At 44.7% G+C, this 15520-nt stretch overlaps 1 protein-coding gene across 1 annotated transcript in view; it reads right to left on the reverse strand.

Annotated features, from left to right (window-relative positions):
• The window catches only part of nphp1 (nephronophthisis 1), a 151044-nt gene that overhangs the window by 21571 nt on the left and 113953 nt on the right, over positions 1 to 15520 (reverse strand). Inside the window, exons 16-17 of the mRNA XM_043687174.1 lie at positions 9338 to 9414; positions 9166 to 9259 (exon numbers count right to left, since the gene is read on the reverse strand). Of these exons, the coding sequence (XP_043543109.1) occupies positions 9166 to 9259; positions 9338 to 9414 (171 nt within the window). The remainder of the gene's footprint in view (positions 1 to 9165; positions 9260 to 9337; positions 9415 to 15520) is intronic.

The following is a 15520-nucleotide window of genomic DNA, read 5'->3' on the forward strand; positions in this document are numbered from 1 at the left end:
AAGGAGACCAGAACTGCACACAATACACCAAAAGTGGCCTAATCAATATCCTGTACAGACACAACATGACCTCCCAACTCCTGTACTCAATGCTCTGACCAACAAAGGAAAGCATACCAAACGCTTTCTTCACTATCCTATCTACCTGAAACTGTACTTTCAAGTAAGTATGAACCTGAACTCCAAGGTCTCTTTGTTCAGTAACACTCCCTAGAATCTTATCATTAAGAGTATAAGTCCTGCTCTGATTTGCTTTTCCAAAATGCAGCACCTTGCATTTTTCTAAATTAAACTCCATCTGCCACTCCTCAGGCCACTGGCCCATTGGATCAAGATCCTGTTGTACTCTGAGGTACCTTCTTTGCTGTCCATTTTGATGTCACCTGCAAACGTGCAAGCTATATCTCCTTTCTTCACATTCAAATCTTTTATATAAATGACGAAAGGTAGTGGACCCAGCAACGATCCTTGTGACATTCCACTGGTCACAGGCCTCCAGCCGGAAAAGCAACCCTCCAACACCACCGTGTCTTCTACCTTTGAGCCAGCTCTGTATCCAAATGGCTAATTCTCCCTGTATTCCGTGAGATCTAACCTTGCTAGCCAGTCTCCCACAAGGAACCTTGTCGAACGCCTTACTGAAGTCCATAAACAGGGTGACCCTCGTATCCATGGAATCATTTTCCGCGGTTTCAGTTACCCGCAGTTTAACGCAGCCTGAACATATTATAGGGAACCTTCCAGAACCAGGGACTGGGAGCTGCCAGGAAGGTAAATTTCCCAATTAAATGAATGAGTTCGCTCCTATCCGCGGTTTTGGGCATGGTAGGTCTTGGAACTTATTCCCTGCAGATATGGGAGGACTACTGTAGATCACGTCCACTGCTCTGCCCTCGTCAATCCTCTTTTTTACTTATTCAAAAAAAACTCATTTCCCATGCACAAAGCCATGCTGACTCTCCATAATCAGTCCTTGCCTTTCCAAATATGTGTAAATCCTGTCCCTGAGGATTCCGTCCAACAACTTGCCCACCACTGATGTCAGGCTCACCAGTCAGTAGTTCCCTGGCTTTTCCTTACTATCTTTATTAAATAGTGGCAGCACATTAGTGAAGGCAAGTTTTCCTTCTTCCTCCTCTTAAGTTCAACTCTTTTGTCCAAGTTTGCATCAGCTCAATCTACTTAACCTAGGGAGCTTATTTTCACAGTGACACTTGTCTATCTGGAGAAACCCTGGATAGTCGATGGACTGGCAATCATCTTCCAAAGCTCTGTAGATTCCAGAATGATTCCTGCAGATTGGAAGCTTGCAAATGTTAACCAGCTATTTAAGAGCAAATATCAGGGGACTACAGACCCATCAGCCTGATATAAGTAGAATGGAAAATGCTAGAAACCATCAGTAAGGATGTGACAAATGGACATTTGAATAAAAGTAATCTGATTGGTCTTAATCTGGATGAATTTGCAAGTGGAAAATCACCCTTGTTGACAAACTTTTGATGATTTATGAAGAAAATTGATAAAGTGGACTCAACGCATATGGTATATTTGGATTTCCCACAGGTTTCCCACAGGAGTTTGGATATCAAAATAAAACACATGGTATAGAAGGCATTGTACTAATACAGATTAAAGATTGGCTAACAGACATAAAACAAAGAGTAGGAATGAATGGGTCACTGTCACATTGGCAAACTGCGGTCGCTGGATTGTGATTGGATGTTGGATTGAACTGACCTGTTCTTGGTGAATCTTCATGTTGGCTTCGGACTAATGCTAACTCGGGGAAATCCAAAGTGGAGCAATGCCCTCAGCAGCCACCCATGGCCCAGGCCAGGGAGTCCAGAACACAATCCGGAAGACTGTGAAGAAGGTGGAAGAATGTACACTGGTCGATCCGACTTTTCTCGTGGGTTCCAAACAGCAGACACCAACTGCCTACAGGATTTTCACAGCAGTGGATATTTCAATGTGACCTTCAGGAGCGTGAAGCAATGTGAATGTCTCCAGAAGATATTTGAGGAAAAAGAGGCTCTGTTCTCCATCCTGTCTGCAGCGCCAATGTATGTTCTCCCTGCATGAGGATCAGGAATATTACAATCCATACGTACATCCCACACGTCCCAGCAGCAGACATCCTTACCTTCCCGACGTTGTAGACCTGTTTGGAATCTGGACCAGTAAACAACTGGTCAAGGTGACCCTGAAGGTGGATGCCATGGGAACATCCTCCATCACCCTCCAGCCTCGCGAATGGAGGAAGCAGAGGCTACCCGACGTATGCAGGGCTGCCTAGAGTGTGCTGAACCTGCGGGAGGGAAGGGCACATGGCGGCGGACTGTAAGGTGACCGTTTGTTGGAACTGCAAACAACCTGACCAAGGACTGCAAGGTCTCCAAAAGCTGTAACCTGTGTGGAGAAGTAGGCCAATGTACAAGGCCTGCCCAAAATGGGGGGACGGGCGGCGGCAATGTGTGCCGTGGATGCCAAGGATCAGCAAGGCACCACCATCCAGCAACAGAAGGCACCACCATCCAGCAACAGAACTGAGTCAAGAGGCACCCAGAAAGAAGAGCAGGCTGGAGTGGAACAGACAGGTAGGAGTCTGGAAGAACACAGCAAATCAGGCAGCATCAGGAGATGGAGAAGTTGACGTTTCGTCTGTAACCCTTCTTCAGGACTGTGGGTGGGTACAGGGGGAGCTGTAGAAAAAGGGGATGGCGGGGGCAGGGTGGTGAAGTGGGGATAGGTGAAAACAGGTAGAGGGTATGACCTGGTTAGTCAATGGAAGGAATGAATCCAGTTGATGGCAGAGAGCAGTGGCAGAGAGGGGTAGGAGCTACGAATGGTGTCAGAGGATGAGGAGGGAGGTTATTTGAAATTGGAGAACTCAGTGTGGAATTCTCGGGGCTGTAGAATGCCCAGGTGAAAGATAAGGTGTTGTTCCTCCAATAGGAGCTGTGGTTTGTTTTGGCAATGGAGGAAGCTGAAAATGTGTTGCTGGAAAAGCGCAGCAGGTCAGGTAGCATCCAAGGAACAGGAGAATTCCTCCAACCGTCGTGTTGCTGAGTTCATCCCTTGTAGTTGGAGGATTCCTAGGCGGAAGATGAGGCGCTCTTCCTCCAACCGTCGTGTTGCTGAGTTCATCCCTTGTAGTTGGAGGATTCTTAGGCGGAAGATGAGGCGCTCTTCCTCCATCTGATCTCCAGCATCTGCAGTCCTCACTTTCTCTTTGGCAATGGAGGAAGCCAAGGATGGTCATGTCGGAAAGGGAGTTGTTGGGGGAATTGAAATGGGCGGTGACTGGGAGGTCCAGTCAGCCCCTGCAGATCTGGCTGTGATGCTCGGTAAACCGTTCCCTAACTTTATACAGCAGTTAGTGTGGAGGCACAGCAACCAAACTAACCTCCAGCTAGACAGATGGGAGTCAATGGAAGAGGAGGAAACCAAAGAGGCGGAGGAGTGGATACCGGTGAAATACAGGAGAAGGAAAACCCACCAGACCCTCAAAACCTCATAGCAAAATGGGAAAACATAGCTACATGAGGATGACATCAGCAGCTCCTCTGATAGCAAAGGGGGGGAAAGGATAGCCACGATCAGAAAAAGAGGCTGAGCGCCATGGGGGAAGTGGAGAGTAGTACCCCCCAACCTGGAAATGACGGACCCTCTGAGGGGACTGGTAATGCCCAGCCCCAACTGCTGAGAACCAGGGCATACCTACTGCACCACAGCATTTGGGAGTTGCGATCCTCTGACAGTCCATCTGTCAGACTCAGAACTGGACTCTGCTGACCCTGGTCTCAGCCTGATGCCACCAGACCGGGGAAATGGCTCTAGGGAGGAACTGGACAGCTACCTTAGTCCTGCGAGGGTCCAACAGTTCGCCCACACCACAGGGATGCAGACAGCCACTCCAGTGACACAACCGTTGGTGAATGGACACTGGTAACCTTATAAACTTTAAAATGGGTTAAAATTGCCAGCATTAACATGCATAGCATTAAATCTTCTGCATGGTGTGTCTCCATGTTGGCTTTCTTAGCCATTTCCCACCAGTCCACTGGAGACTCAAAGAGGGGCTTCACAGTTCTCCAACCTGCGTTATCCCTTTTGAGCTCCTCAATGTTTTCAGGATTCAACAACTGTGAGCTTGTTGAGGAAATGGTTAATCTTGAGCGCCCATCGGCCGTCAATTTGGTCGGGGGGAAATGAAAACTGCTCCTCCAGCCTGGTATCCTGCTGCGAGCACGCAACATCATCATCCCCAAGGTTAAGGAGGTGGTGGGTGGGCGCCTCCTCATCACAGACGTTATGTACAGAAATGCTCCCCTGAGACTTATTAATGTGTATGCCCCAGCGAGAAACAGTGAGTGGTTGGCCATCCTGCAGCAAATTCCACTGTTGCTGGCTATGTCCAGGCTGGTCATTCTAGTCGGAGACTGCTGCACGATGTCTTCAGGACCCTTGCAGATGGAGCACAGCATAGATACACCTGGTCACGGGGTGACAGATCTGTCCGCTCAAGGACAGATTACCTGTTTGTGTCCCGAGCGTCCTTGGTCAGATCCGCCAACGTCAAGCGGTGTTCTTCTCTGACCATTGCCTCCTGCTGGCCAACTGTCACCAGCAGGATGAGCAGCGAGCTGGCAAGGGAACATAGAAGTTGAATGCGAAGTTGTTGACCCCCAGTTGGTGAGAAATGGTCAAAGCGAACATCAAGAGGTTCTTTATCCTCAAAGGTGTGCAGAAGGTAAGAGAGATGTGGGGTAAACTGTCAAAACTCCAGGAAAATATGCAGAACCTACTCCTGCTGCAGACAATGGGGGTCAATATCATGGAGGATCTCCAGGAGATGAAGGGCCAGCAAACCTCACTCTTTGCTTTGGAGGCCTCCAAGATAATCTTCCATTCCACGGTCCACTCTGTGGAGCAGGACGAGACGTGCTCATGTTTCTTTTTGCAGAAGGTGCACAAGGAGAGTTCTGTACTCAGCAGCCTGAAGGAAGATGATGGCTCGAAAATGTTATCTCAGTCTGACATCATGAGGATCAGCAAATCTTTCGATGCCAGACTGTATGACATGAAGCCCACCAGCAGCGTGGTCTCCCAGTTGTTCCTGTCCTCTATCATGGAGGTCTTAGATGACAAAACGCGGGAGAGGCTGGACCAGCCGCTGTCTCTGGATGAGCTAACCAAGGCCCTCAAAACCTTTGAAAATAATAAAACTCCTGGAAGCGATGGCTTACCAGTTGAGTTCTATTCTGCTTTATGGGACTTGATTGGGCAGGACCTGCTGGAGGTATATGTCAGTATACCTCTGGCAGGTACCATGAGCGAATCCATGAGGAAAGGCATCATCACTCTCATCTATAAGCAGAAGGTGAAGAGGGAGGAAATTAGAAGTTGGCGACCAATCTCACTGTTAAATGTGGATTACAAATTCTTATCAAAGATCATTACCAACTGGGTCACATCTGCTCTGGGATCGGTGATTCAGGCCGACCAAACCTGCGCTAAGAGTGTCGCACTACTCAGGGATGCAATCACCTACATGTAGGACAAGGGGATGGACACTTGCCTCATTAGGCTGAACCAGGATATCGCACATGTACATAAGAGGTGTTCTCTCCAAAATGGGCTTGGGGAGGTAATCCGCAATTGGATCTGACTGCTCTACACCAACATCATTAGTGCAGTCTCAATCATTGAGCGGGAATCAGAAAGCTTTTCAATCAGATCTGGAGTCAGGCAGGGCTGCCACTCACTCCTGCTTTGTTTATGTGCTGTATAAAGCCATTTGCCAAGTCCATCAGGAAGGATACAAGCCTGAGAGCAGTGACTATTCGTGGCAGTGGGGGCCTACAGGTCAAGGACTCCCTGTACATGAATGACGCTGCCATTTTCCATTTGGATCCACTGTCAGTACACAGACTCTTGTGCATCTGTGACCAGTTTGAACAGGCCTCAGGGGCCAAGGTAAATCATGGCAAGAGTGAGACCGTGCTCTTTGGAAACTGGGCTGACCAATCCTCTATCCCCCCAATGGTAAGGACAGGCCACCTGAAGGTGCTGAGTATTTGGTTTGGAGGGGCTGGGGCGTGCGCCAAGTCTTGGGAGGAGTGTGTCACTAAAGTGAGGCTGAAACTGGGCCGATGGGAGCATGGGTCGCCCTCTCTGTCAGGTAAAAAACTGGTCATTAAGTGTGAGGTACTCTGAGTGTTGTTATAAGTGAGTTGAAACTTTATTGCTGGAACAGCACAGCAGGTCAGGCAGCATCCAGGGAACAGGAGATTCGACGTTTCGGGCACAGGCCCTTCTTCAGGAAACTGAAGAAGGGCCTGTGCCCGAAAAGTCGAATCTCCTGTTCCCTGGATGCTGCCTGACCTGCTGTGCTGTTCCAGCAATAAAGTTTCAACTTTGATCTCCAGCATCTGCAGTCCTCACTTTCTCCTTGTTATAAGTGATGCAGGTCTGGCCTATACCCCGAACCTGCGCCGCTGCAGTTACCAGGCCATCTTCCACTTCATGTGGAGATCAAAGATGGACCATATCCGAAGGGACTAGGAGAAAGTGAGGACTACAGATGCTGAAGATCAGAGTTGAGAGTGTGGTGCTGGAAAAGCACAGTAGGTCAAGCAGCAGCCGAGGAGCAGGATAATCAACGTTTCTGGCATGAGCTAATTCTTGATAAAGGACTCATGCCTGAAACGTCGATTCTCCCGCTCCTCGGATGCTACCTGGCCTGCTGTGCTTTTCCGACATCACACTCTCGACCTGTATCCAAAGGGATACCATGTACAAAGATCTAGACAAAGGGGGAGAAAACACACCAAATGCTACCTTCACCCTGATGGCCACCTTTGTGTGTGGCTGCACCAAGCTATGCGTGGATCCCCGGTACGCAAACCATCTCCCTGTGGAGACCAAGTCCCATCTCCACTTTGATGGCAACCTCCATTATCTTGTGTGGCAATATCACTGTGCGAAATAGGATAGAGTTGGAACAGATCTAGCAACACAAGACTGAGCATCCATGAGGTGCTGTCAGCCATCAACAGCATAATCAGCATGGCCCGGCATATCCCCCACTCAACCATTTCCATCAATCCAGAGGATCAGCCATGGTTTTCTGGAGAGTGCAGGAGGACATGCCAGAAGCAGCACCAGTCATACCCGAAAATGAGGTGTCAACCTGGTGAAGGTACTAACCAGGACTACTTAAATGTCAAACTGCATAAGTAGCAAGTAACAGACACAGCTAAGCAATCCCACAACCAATGGATCAGATCTAAGCTCTGCAGTCCTGCTACATTCAATCCAGAATGGTGGTGGAAAATTAAACAACTCACTGGAGGAGCAGGCTCCTCAAATATCCCAGTCATCAATGATAGAAAAGCCCAGCACATCAGTGCAAAAGATGAAGCTGAAGCATTCGCTACAATCTTCAGCCCAAACTACGTCCTTCAGTTCCCCCCACAATATAGGAACCAATCTTCAGCCAATTTGATTCACTCCATATCAAGCAATGATCGGAGGCACCGGATACTGCAAAGGCTATTGACCATGACAACATACAAAAGACTTGTGCTCCAGAATTTGCTGCACGCCTAGCCCAAGCTTTTCCAGTACAGTTACAATATTGGCATCTACCTGACAATGTGGAAAGTTGTCTTCGTATGTCCTGTAGATAAAAGGCAGGATAAATCCAACCCAGCCAATTACTGCCCCATCCGCTTACTCTCAATCAACAGCGTTACCAAGCAGCACCTGCTCAATAATGACCTGCTCAGTGACCACTCAGTTCCTGACCTCATTACAACCTTGGTTCAAACAGCTCTTGACATCAAGGCTACAATCAACCAGTGTGGCATCAAGGAGGAGAAAGTGGGGTCTGCAGATGCTGGAGATCAGAGCTGAAAATGTGTTGCTGGAAAAGCACAGCAGGTCAGGCAGCATCCAGGGAACAGGAGAATTGACATTTCGGGCATAAGCCCTTCTTCAGGAAGTCCTAGCATCAAGGAGTCCTAGCAAAACTGGAATCAATGGGTATCAGGCTGATTGGAGTCATACCTGACACATAGGAAAATGGTTGTGGTTGTTGGAGGTCAGTCATCTCAGCTCCAGGACATCTCTGTAGAAGTTCCTCAGGGTAGTGTCCTAAGCCCAACCATCTTCAGCAACTTCATCAATTACCTTCCCTTCTTCGTAAGGTCGGAAGCGGGGATGTTTGCCAATGATTGCACAATGTTCAGCATCATTCGCAATTTCTCAAAAAATGAAGTAATCAGTGTTCAAATTCTGGACAGTATCCAGGTTTGGGCTGATAGGTAGCAAGTAACATCCGCACCACACAAATGCCAAGCAGTGATCAACACCAATAAGAGACAATCTAACTACCACCTGTAGACATTTAATAGTGTTGACATCACTGTTTTCCCCACTATCAACATCCTGGGGAGGTTACCATTAACCAGAAACTTAACTGGATTTGCCACATAAACACAGTGCTTACAAAAGAGGCTATGATTAATGTGATGAGTAACTCAGATCGAATACGCCCCCGCCCCCCTCGAGAATGAAGAGGCATAATTTAAAGATATAGGAAATGTAACTTAGGTCCAAGAAATTTCTATACTCAGAAGGTAGGGAATCTTGGAACTCTTTACTTGAGAAGGCTGCAGAAGCTCAGTCTTTTAACTATGTTTAAAGTAGCGGTTGATATATTCTTGAAAACAAAGGTGTAAAGTGTAATGGGGCTAATGTGAGTTAAAGGCATTGAAGAGTTCAATTATCCATGATCACATTAAATGATGGAGTAAGCTCAATGGACTGAATGGCCTGCTGCTGTTATTTTATTCCTCATGCTGTTTACACACTATTTTCTGGGGTTTATCTGTAGCCCCTCAGATTAAGTTATGGCAAATAAGTGGGAGATCGGCTATAAGAATTCATCCCCTGACGCATCCTGCGAATATCGTAAATGAACGATAAGCATAAATCAATATTGACGCTACTTGCATACTTTGTTTTGATAAGGGCAATGTCCACTTATATTTCATAGTCAATGAAAATGTATATTCACAAAGGAAACCTTTATTTAAGTTGCCATGATCTAGTCATACTAAAAATATATCTTTCAAAATAAATATCAATACCTACTTGAGAATAGCTCTCATTTTTCTGGTTGGTGACCTCAGCTTCACCAGCAGCTTAGGTTGTTTTCTGGACACCATTAAATGTTGAAAAAAAGTAGCTAAAGCAGAAGGAGCAAACTAGGTTAGTATATGGTTAAAGGAATCAGGAATAATTGCATAAACTAGATAAATCTCACCTCTCTTGGAAACTGTTGGATCCACTTCTAAACCTTTTTCATAAGGTGTTCCACCATTCAGTATAATTTCATAAGTCCTATAATAGTCATGAAAAATACCAAACATTGCATAAGCATCAATAATTTTGGTATGTACCCAAAAAATCCACTTCAAAAAAAATGAAATTGGTTTGGATGCCATCATGCAAATTTTTATGGTGCCTGACATAACATATACTAATGTATGTAGCAGGAATAGTAATGAACACTGTGTAGGTTATGCTCATCAAGAGAAGTAACTAAAACTATGTGACACAAATGCAACTTCACAAAGTTCCTGAATTAGGGGAGAGGAAAGGAACAAAGTGAAGAACTTTAAGACTGTATCCAGCGACTTTACTACAATTAGTATAGAGAGAAAGGGAAGAAACAGCAGTGCAAGAAAATAATACAAAACATATTTTAACATTTCCTTTGTAACCACCCACTAAATTGAATTAAAATTGCTCAATATAATTTTATGAAACAGTTAAAACAATGGAGAAAAATCACATAGGCCATGTGCCTGATTGCCCATTTTGAGCTTTCAACAGGAAAGGCCACAGTCCTGTTCCTATCAGCAAAAGAGACCAAATAGGACGGTTGAAATTAACGTTACAAAGGGAAAATATGCTTATAACAGATCTAAGGAAGAAAATACAATTTAGGATCAACAGGAATATTGAAAGTTTGTGAAAAAGCAAATAAGGGAAAAAAAGATGAACCAGGAGAAATGTTTAGCAGTTAACTTAAAGGGAAATCCCAAACTCTACTATGTGCATATAAATAGTAAGAGAGAGGTTAAGTGAGGAGTAGGGTCAGTCACAGACCAAAAAGATGATATATCTTCTAATCAACCTGTTCAGAGATGTTATTACACAGCTCAGGCGAGGTGGGACTTGAATCTGAGACTGGTGGCTCGAAGGTATGGACACTATCATATGAGCCAAAATCCAAAAAAAGGAACTACACGTGGAGGTGGGATTCATAGATAAGGTATTAAATGTATATTTTGCATCAGTCTTCACAAAAGAGGAATCTGTTGCTCAGGCCTTGCTGACAGAGGTGAAAACTAGAAAAGTTCAAAATGTATAAGAAAGACAGTCATGCAGTCGACCAGATTTCCTGAACAGAACTCGCCTCATTTGGTAGCATTTGACCCATTTCCCTCTGAACCTTTCATATCTAAGTATCTATCCAAATATTTTTAAAATTCATAATTATACTTGCCTCTACCACTTCCTCTGGTAGTTCATTTCATAGATGCACCACCCTCTGGGTGGAAAAGGTTGCACCTCGAGTCCCTGTTAAAAATATTCCCTCTTGCCTTAAACCTATGCCCTCTTGATTTGGACTCCACTATCTTGGGGAAAAGACATTGGCTATTGATGTTATCTCTACCCCACATGATTTTATAAACCTCTGGAAGGTCACCCTCAACCTCCTACACTACAGGGAAAAAAAAATGTTCCAGCTTATCCAGTCTCTCCTTATTACTCAAACCCTCCTATCTCAGTAACATCCTTGTAAATCTTTTTTTACACCCTTTCCAATTTAATAGCATCCTTCCTATAGCACAGTGACCAGCATTGTACGCATAACTCCTAATGTTGCTTAACCAATGTTTTCGACAGCCATAACTTGACATCCCAACTCCTGTACTCAGCACTCTGACCGATGAAACCAAGCATGCCAAATGCTTTCTTCACCACCCTCTCTACCCATGACACCACTTTCAAGGAATTATGTAACTGCACTGCTCGGTCTCTATGTTCAACACCACTCCCAAGGCCCTACTATTAACTGTGTTTGTCTACCAAAATGCAACATCTCGCATTTTAAAAAAATAAACTCTATCTGCCATTCCTCAGCCCAATGGCTCAGTTGATCGAGATCCCATTGTTCTCTTAGATAACCTTTCTACTATGCATTATACTACCAATTTTGGTGTCATCTGCAAACTTAGTAACCATGCCTCCAATATTCTCATGCGAATCCTTTATATAAATGATAAGCGACAGTGGACCCTGCACCGATCATTGCAGCACACTACAGGTCACAGGCCTGAAGTCTGAATAACAACCCTCTACTGCTCCCTCTGTCTTCTACTGTCAAGCCAATTTTGTATCCAATTAGCTTGTTCTCCCTCGATCTCATGTGATCTAATCTTACCAACCAGTCTACAATGCTGAACAGCTTATTGCTCAGCTAGTACTGCTTGACTGCTTGACAGTACTTTACTGTTTGTTGTTGGATTACTGTTTCCTTCACTTCTCTGATAATCGAACGTAGATTTAAGGGGTGGTAATTGGCCGCTTTGGCTTTGTCCTGCATTTTGTATATGAGACAGATCTGGGCTATTTTTCACATAGCCAATTGCGCAGGTAGATACCCGTATTGTCACTTTTCTAGAACAGGTTAGCAAGAGGGATAGCAAGCTAAGGAGCACAAGTCTTCAGTACAATTGCCAAAATATTGACAGGGCCCATACAAAAGAACAAAAGAGAAATTCAACACAGGAACAAGCTCTACGGCTATCCAAACCTGTGCTGATCATCATGCCCTAATTACACTAAAAACAAAACTTCTGTACTTGTTTGGTCCATATCCCTCTAGTCCCTCCCTATTCATGTAACCATCCAGATGCCTCTTAAATATCGCCAACACGGCTGCTTCCACCACCTCTACTGGCAGTGTGTTCTAGACTCCCACTACTCTCTGCATGAAAAGCATCCCTCACACATCTCCCTTAAAATTTCCCCCTCTCACCTTGAATCTGTGCCCTCTTGTAATTGAAACTTCAACCCGCAGAAGAAGCCTCTGACTATGCACCCTATCTATGCCTGTCATAATTTTGTAGACCTCTCCTCTCAGCTACCATCTTTCCAGTAAAAACAATCCTAGTCTTTTTCACCTTTCCTCATAGCCAATGCCCTCAAGATCAGGCAACATTCTAGTGAATATTCTCTGCATTCTCTCCAAAGTTTCCATGTTCTTTTGGTAGTGTAGCGACCAAAACCACATACAATAATCCAAATGCGGTTGAACAAGGGTTTTATATAGCCGCAACATAGTTTGCCAACCCTTGTTCTCCATGCCCTGACCGATGAAGGCAAACATGCCATAGGCCTTCTTAATCACCTTGGCCACCTGTGTTGCCACTTTTAAGGAACTGTGGACCTGCATGTGCAAATCTGTCTGTATGTTAATGTTCCAAAGGGTTCTGCCATTTACTTGTATAATTCACACATAAATTGATCCTCCAAAATGCATCACCTTGCATTTGTCTGGATTAAACTCCATCTGCCATTTTTGTGCCCAAGTCGCTAATCTATCTATATCCTGTTGTATCCTTTCATAATCGTCAGCAGTATGAGCAACTCCATCAATCTGCATGTCATCTGCAAACTTTCTAATCAGACTACCCACATTTTCCTCGAAATTATTTACATATACTACAAACAATAGAGGACCTAAGACTGACCCCTGTGGAACACCACTAGTTACTGGTCTCCATTCTGAAAAACACCTTCCATTATTATCCTGTCTTCTATGACCAAGCCAGTTTTGTATCCATCTAGCCACCCACCCTGAGTCCCATGTGATTTTGGTTTTTGTACCAATCTGCCATGTGGGACTTTATCAAATGCCTTACTAAAGTCAATTTAAACTACATCCACAGTCCTTCCCTCATCAATTATCTTTGTCACCTCTTCAAAAATTCAATCAGGTTGTTCAGACATTACCTTCCCCGTACAAAACCATGTTGCCTGTCACTAACTAGTCCATTTTCTTCCAAATGTGCAGATATCTGGTCCCTCAGTATTTTCTCCAAGACCTTCCCCACCACAGATATCAGGCTCACCGGCCTATAATTTCCTGAATTAGCCCTGCTTTCTTTCTTAAGCAAGTCCTCTGGAACCTCGCTTATGGTCAAAGGTGATGTGAAGATCTGCTAATGTCCCAGCTATTTCATGGACTAAGTACAGAGATATCACATGGGGTAAATCAAATCAGCTTAAGCTTAACAATTCTGAAAGAGCCAAGATGGATCACACATCTGAGAATTCTAACTGTAGATTGTGTAATTGCTTCAGCCTTATCATTTGCATTGATGTGCTGGACTTGCCCATTGAGGAGGGGATATTTGTTGAGCCTTACCCTCCCATTGAACTGGACATGGGAGGACTACAGAGCTCACAGTCATAGAGTCATACAGCACAGAAACATGCCCTTCAGCCTACCATTTCTATGAAAACCAACAAAGACCAAATAACACTAATTTCATTTATCTGCACTTAGTCCAATGCCCTGGCATTTTAAGTGTTCATCCAGATGCTTCTTAAATGACAGTACTTGCCTCCACCACCCTCTTATTTCAGTTCCATATTTCTACCATCCTCTGGGTGAAAAGTCTTTTTCTTAGGTTTCCGATAAGACACCTACTCCTCACCTTAAACTTTTGCCCTCTGGTCTTAGACACACCTGGCATGGGGAAGATTCTCTCAAACTAGTCTGTCCATGCCTCGCATAATTTTGGACATCTCAATCAAATCTCCCGCCTCGGCATTCTGTGCTCTAGGGACAACAAGCCCAACCATTCCAGTTTATCTGGAGAACCAAGATTTTTCATCACAGGCAACATCCTGATGAATCTCTTTTGCACCATCTCCAGTGCAATCATGTCCTTCTGATAGTGTAGTGTCCAAAATTGCATGCAGACTTCTGTCTGTGGCCAAATCAATGCTTTATCATGTAAAGGACTTCCTTGCTCCTTTATTCTACATCCCAACCAATAAAGGCAAGTATCCCACATGACTTCTTCAAACCCTGTCTACCTGTGCTTTAGGATCCATGAGCATGTACACTTTGTTCCTCCATACTCCCTAGAGACCTACCATTCATTGCATATATCCTTCCCTCATTAGACCTCCCAAAATACATCATCTCACACTTACCAGGATGAAATTCCATTTGGCATTGGTCTGCCCAATTTACCAGCTGATCAATATCAGACCGTAGCCTGAGACCATCCTCCTCACTATCAACAACACCACCAATTTTCATGTCATCTGCAAACTTACTACTGTACCTTCAATATTCTCATCCAAGTTGTTAATGTATGTAATACACAGCAAGGGTCCCAGCATCGATCCTGTGGTATACCACTGGTCACAGGCTTCCAATCACAAAAACATCCCTCCACCATCACCGTTGATTTGCAAGATTTGGATCAAGTTTGCCAACTTGCCTTGGATCTCATGGACATTTATCTTTTGGACCAGTCTTCCATACGGGAATTTGTCAAAGGCCTTATTGAAGTCCATGTAAACCACATTAAGTGCACTCCCCCATCAATATATTTAGTCACCTTCTCAAAAAATCAATTACATTAGTCAAACAGGATCTTCCTCTAACATATCTGTGCTGACTATCCGAATCAATCCCTGCTTTTCCAATTGTTGATTACTTCTGTCCCTCAGAACTTTTTCCAACAATTTCCATACCACTGACTTTGAACTAACTGGACTGTAATTACCTGGCCAAACAGTGTAGTGCTGGAAAAGCACAGCTGGTCAGGCAGCATTCGAGGAGCAGGAGAGTCAACATTTCGGGCATCAGCCCTTCATCAAGACTCTCCTGATCCTCAGATGCTGCCTGACCAGCTGTGCTTTTCCAGCGCCACACTGACTCTGATCTCCAGTATCTGCACTTTCTCCCTGTAATTACCTGGCCTATCTCTTTTTGAACGAAGGAACTATATTAACTCTCCTCCAGTCATCTGGAACTTTACCTTTAGCCAGCAAAGTATTAAATATCTCCTCTAGGCCCCAACAATCTTCTCCCTTGCCTCCCATTGCAGCCTGGGATACATCTCATCAGGCCTGGGATTTTATGCATCTTTATGTCTGCTAAAACATCTAATGCCTCCTCCTTATTAATCTCAACATGTTCTAGAATCTCACCATCTCCATGCAAACCTCACCATCACCACTTTGGCATCTAACAGGTCCCATTCTTTCCCTCGTTTAAGAGGTTTTCCTCTTATTCTTAATATACTTATAAGCAGCCTCGGGGATTTCACTGATCCTTTCTACGAAAGATATTTCATGGCGTCTCTCTGCCTTCCTAATTTTTCTTTTAGCAAACCCCAACACACTATTC

Source organism: Chiloscyllium plagiosum, chromosome 3, assembly GCF_004010195.1.
Source record: "Chiloscyllium plagiosum isolate BGI_BamShark_2017 chromosome 3, ASM401019v2, whole genome shotgun sequence".
NCBI lineage: Eukaryota > Metazoa > Chordata > Chondrichthyes > Orectolobiformes > Hemiscylliidae > Chiloscyllium > Chiloscyllium plagiosum.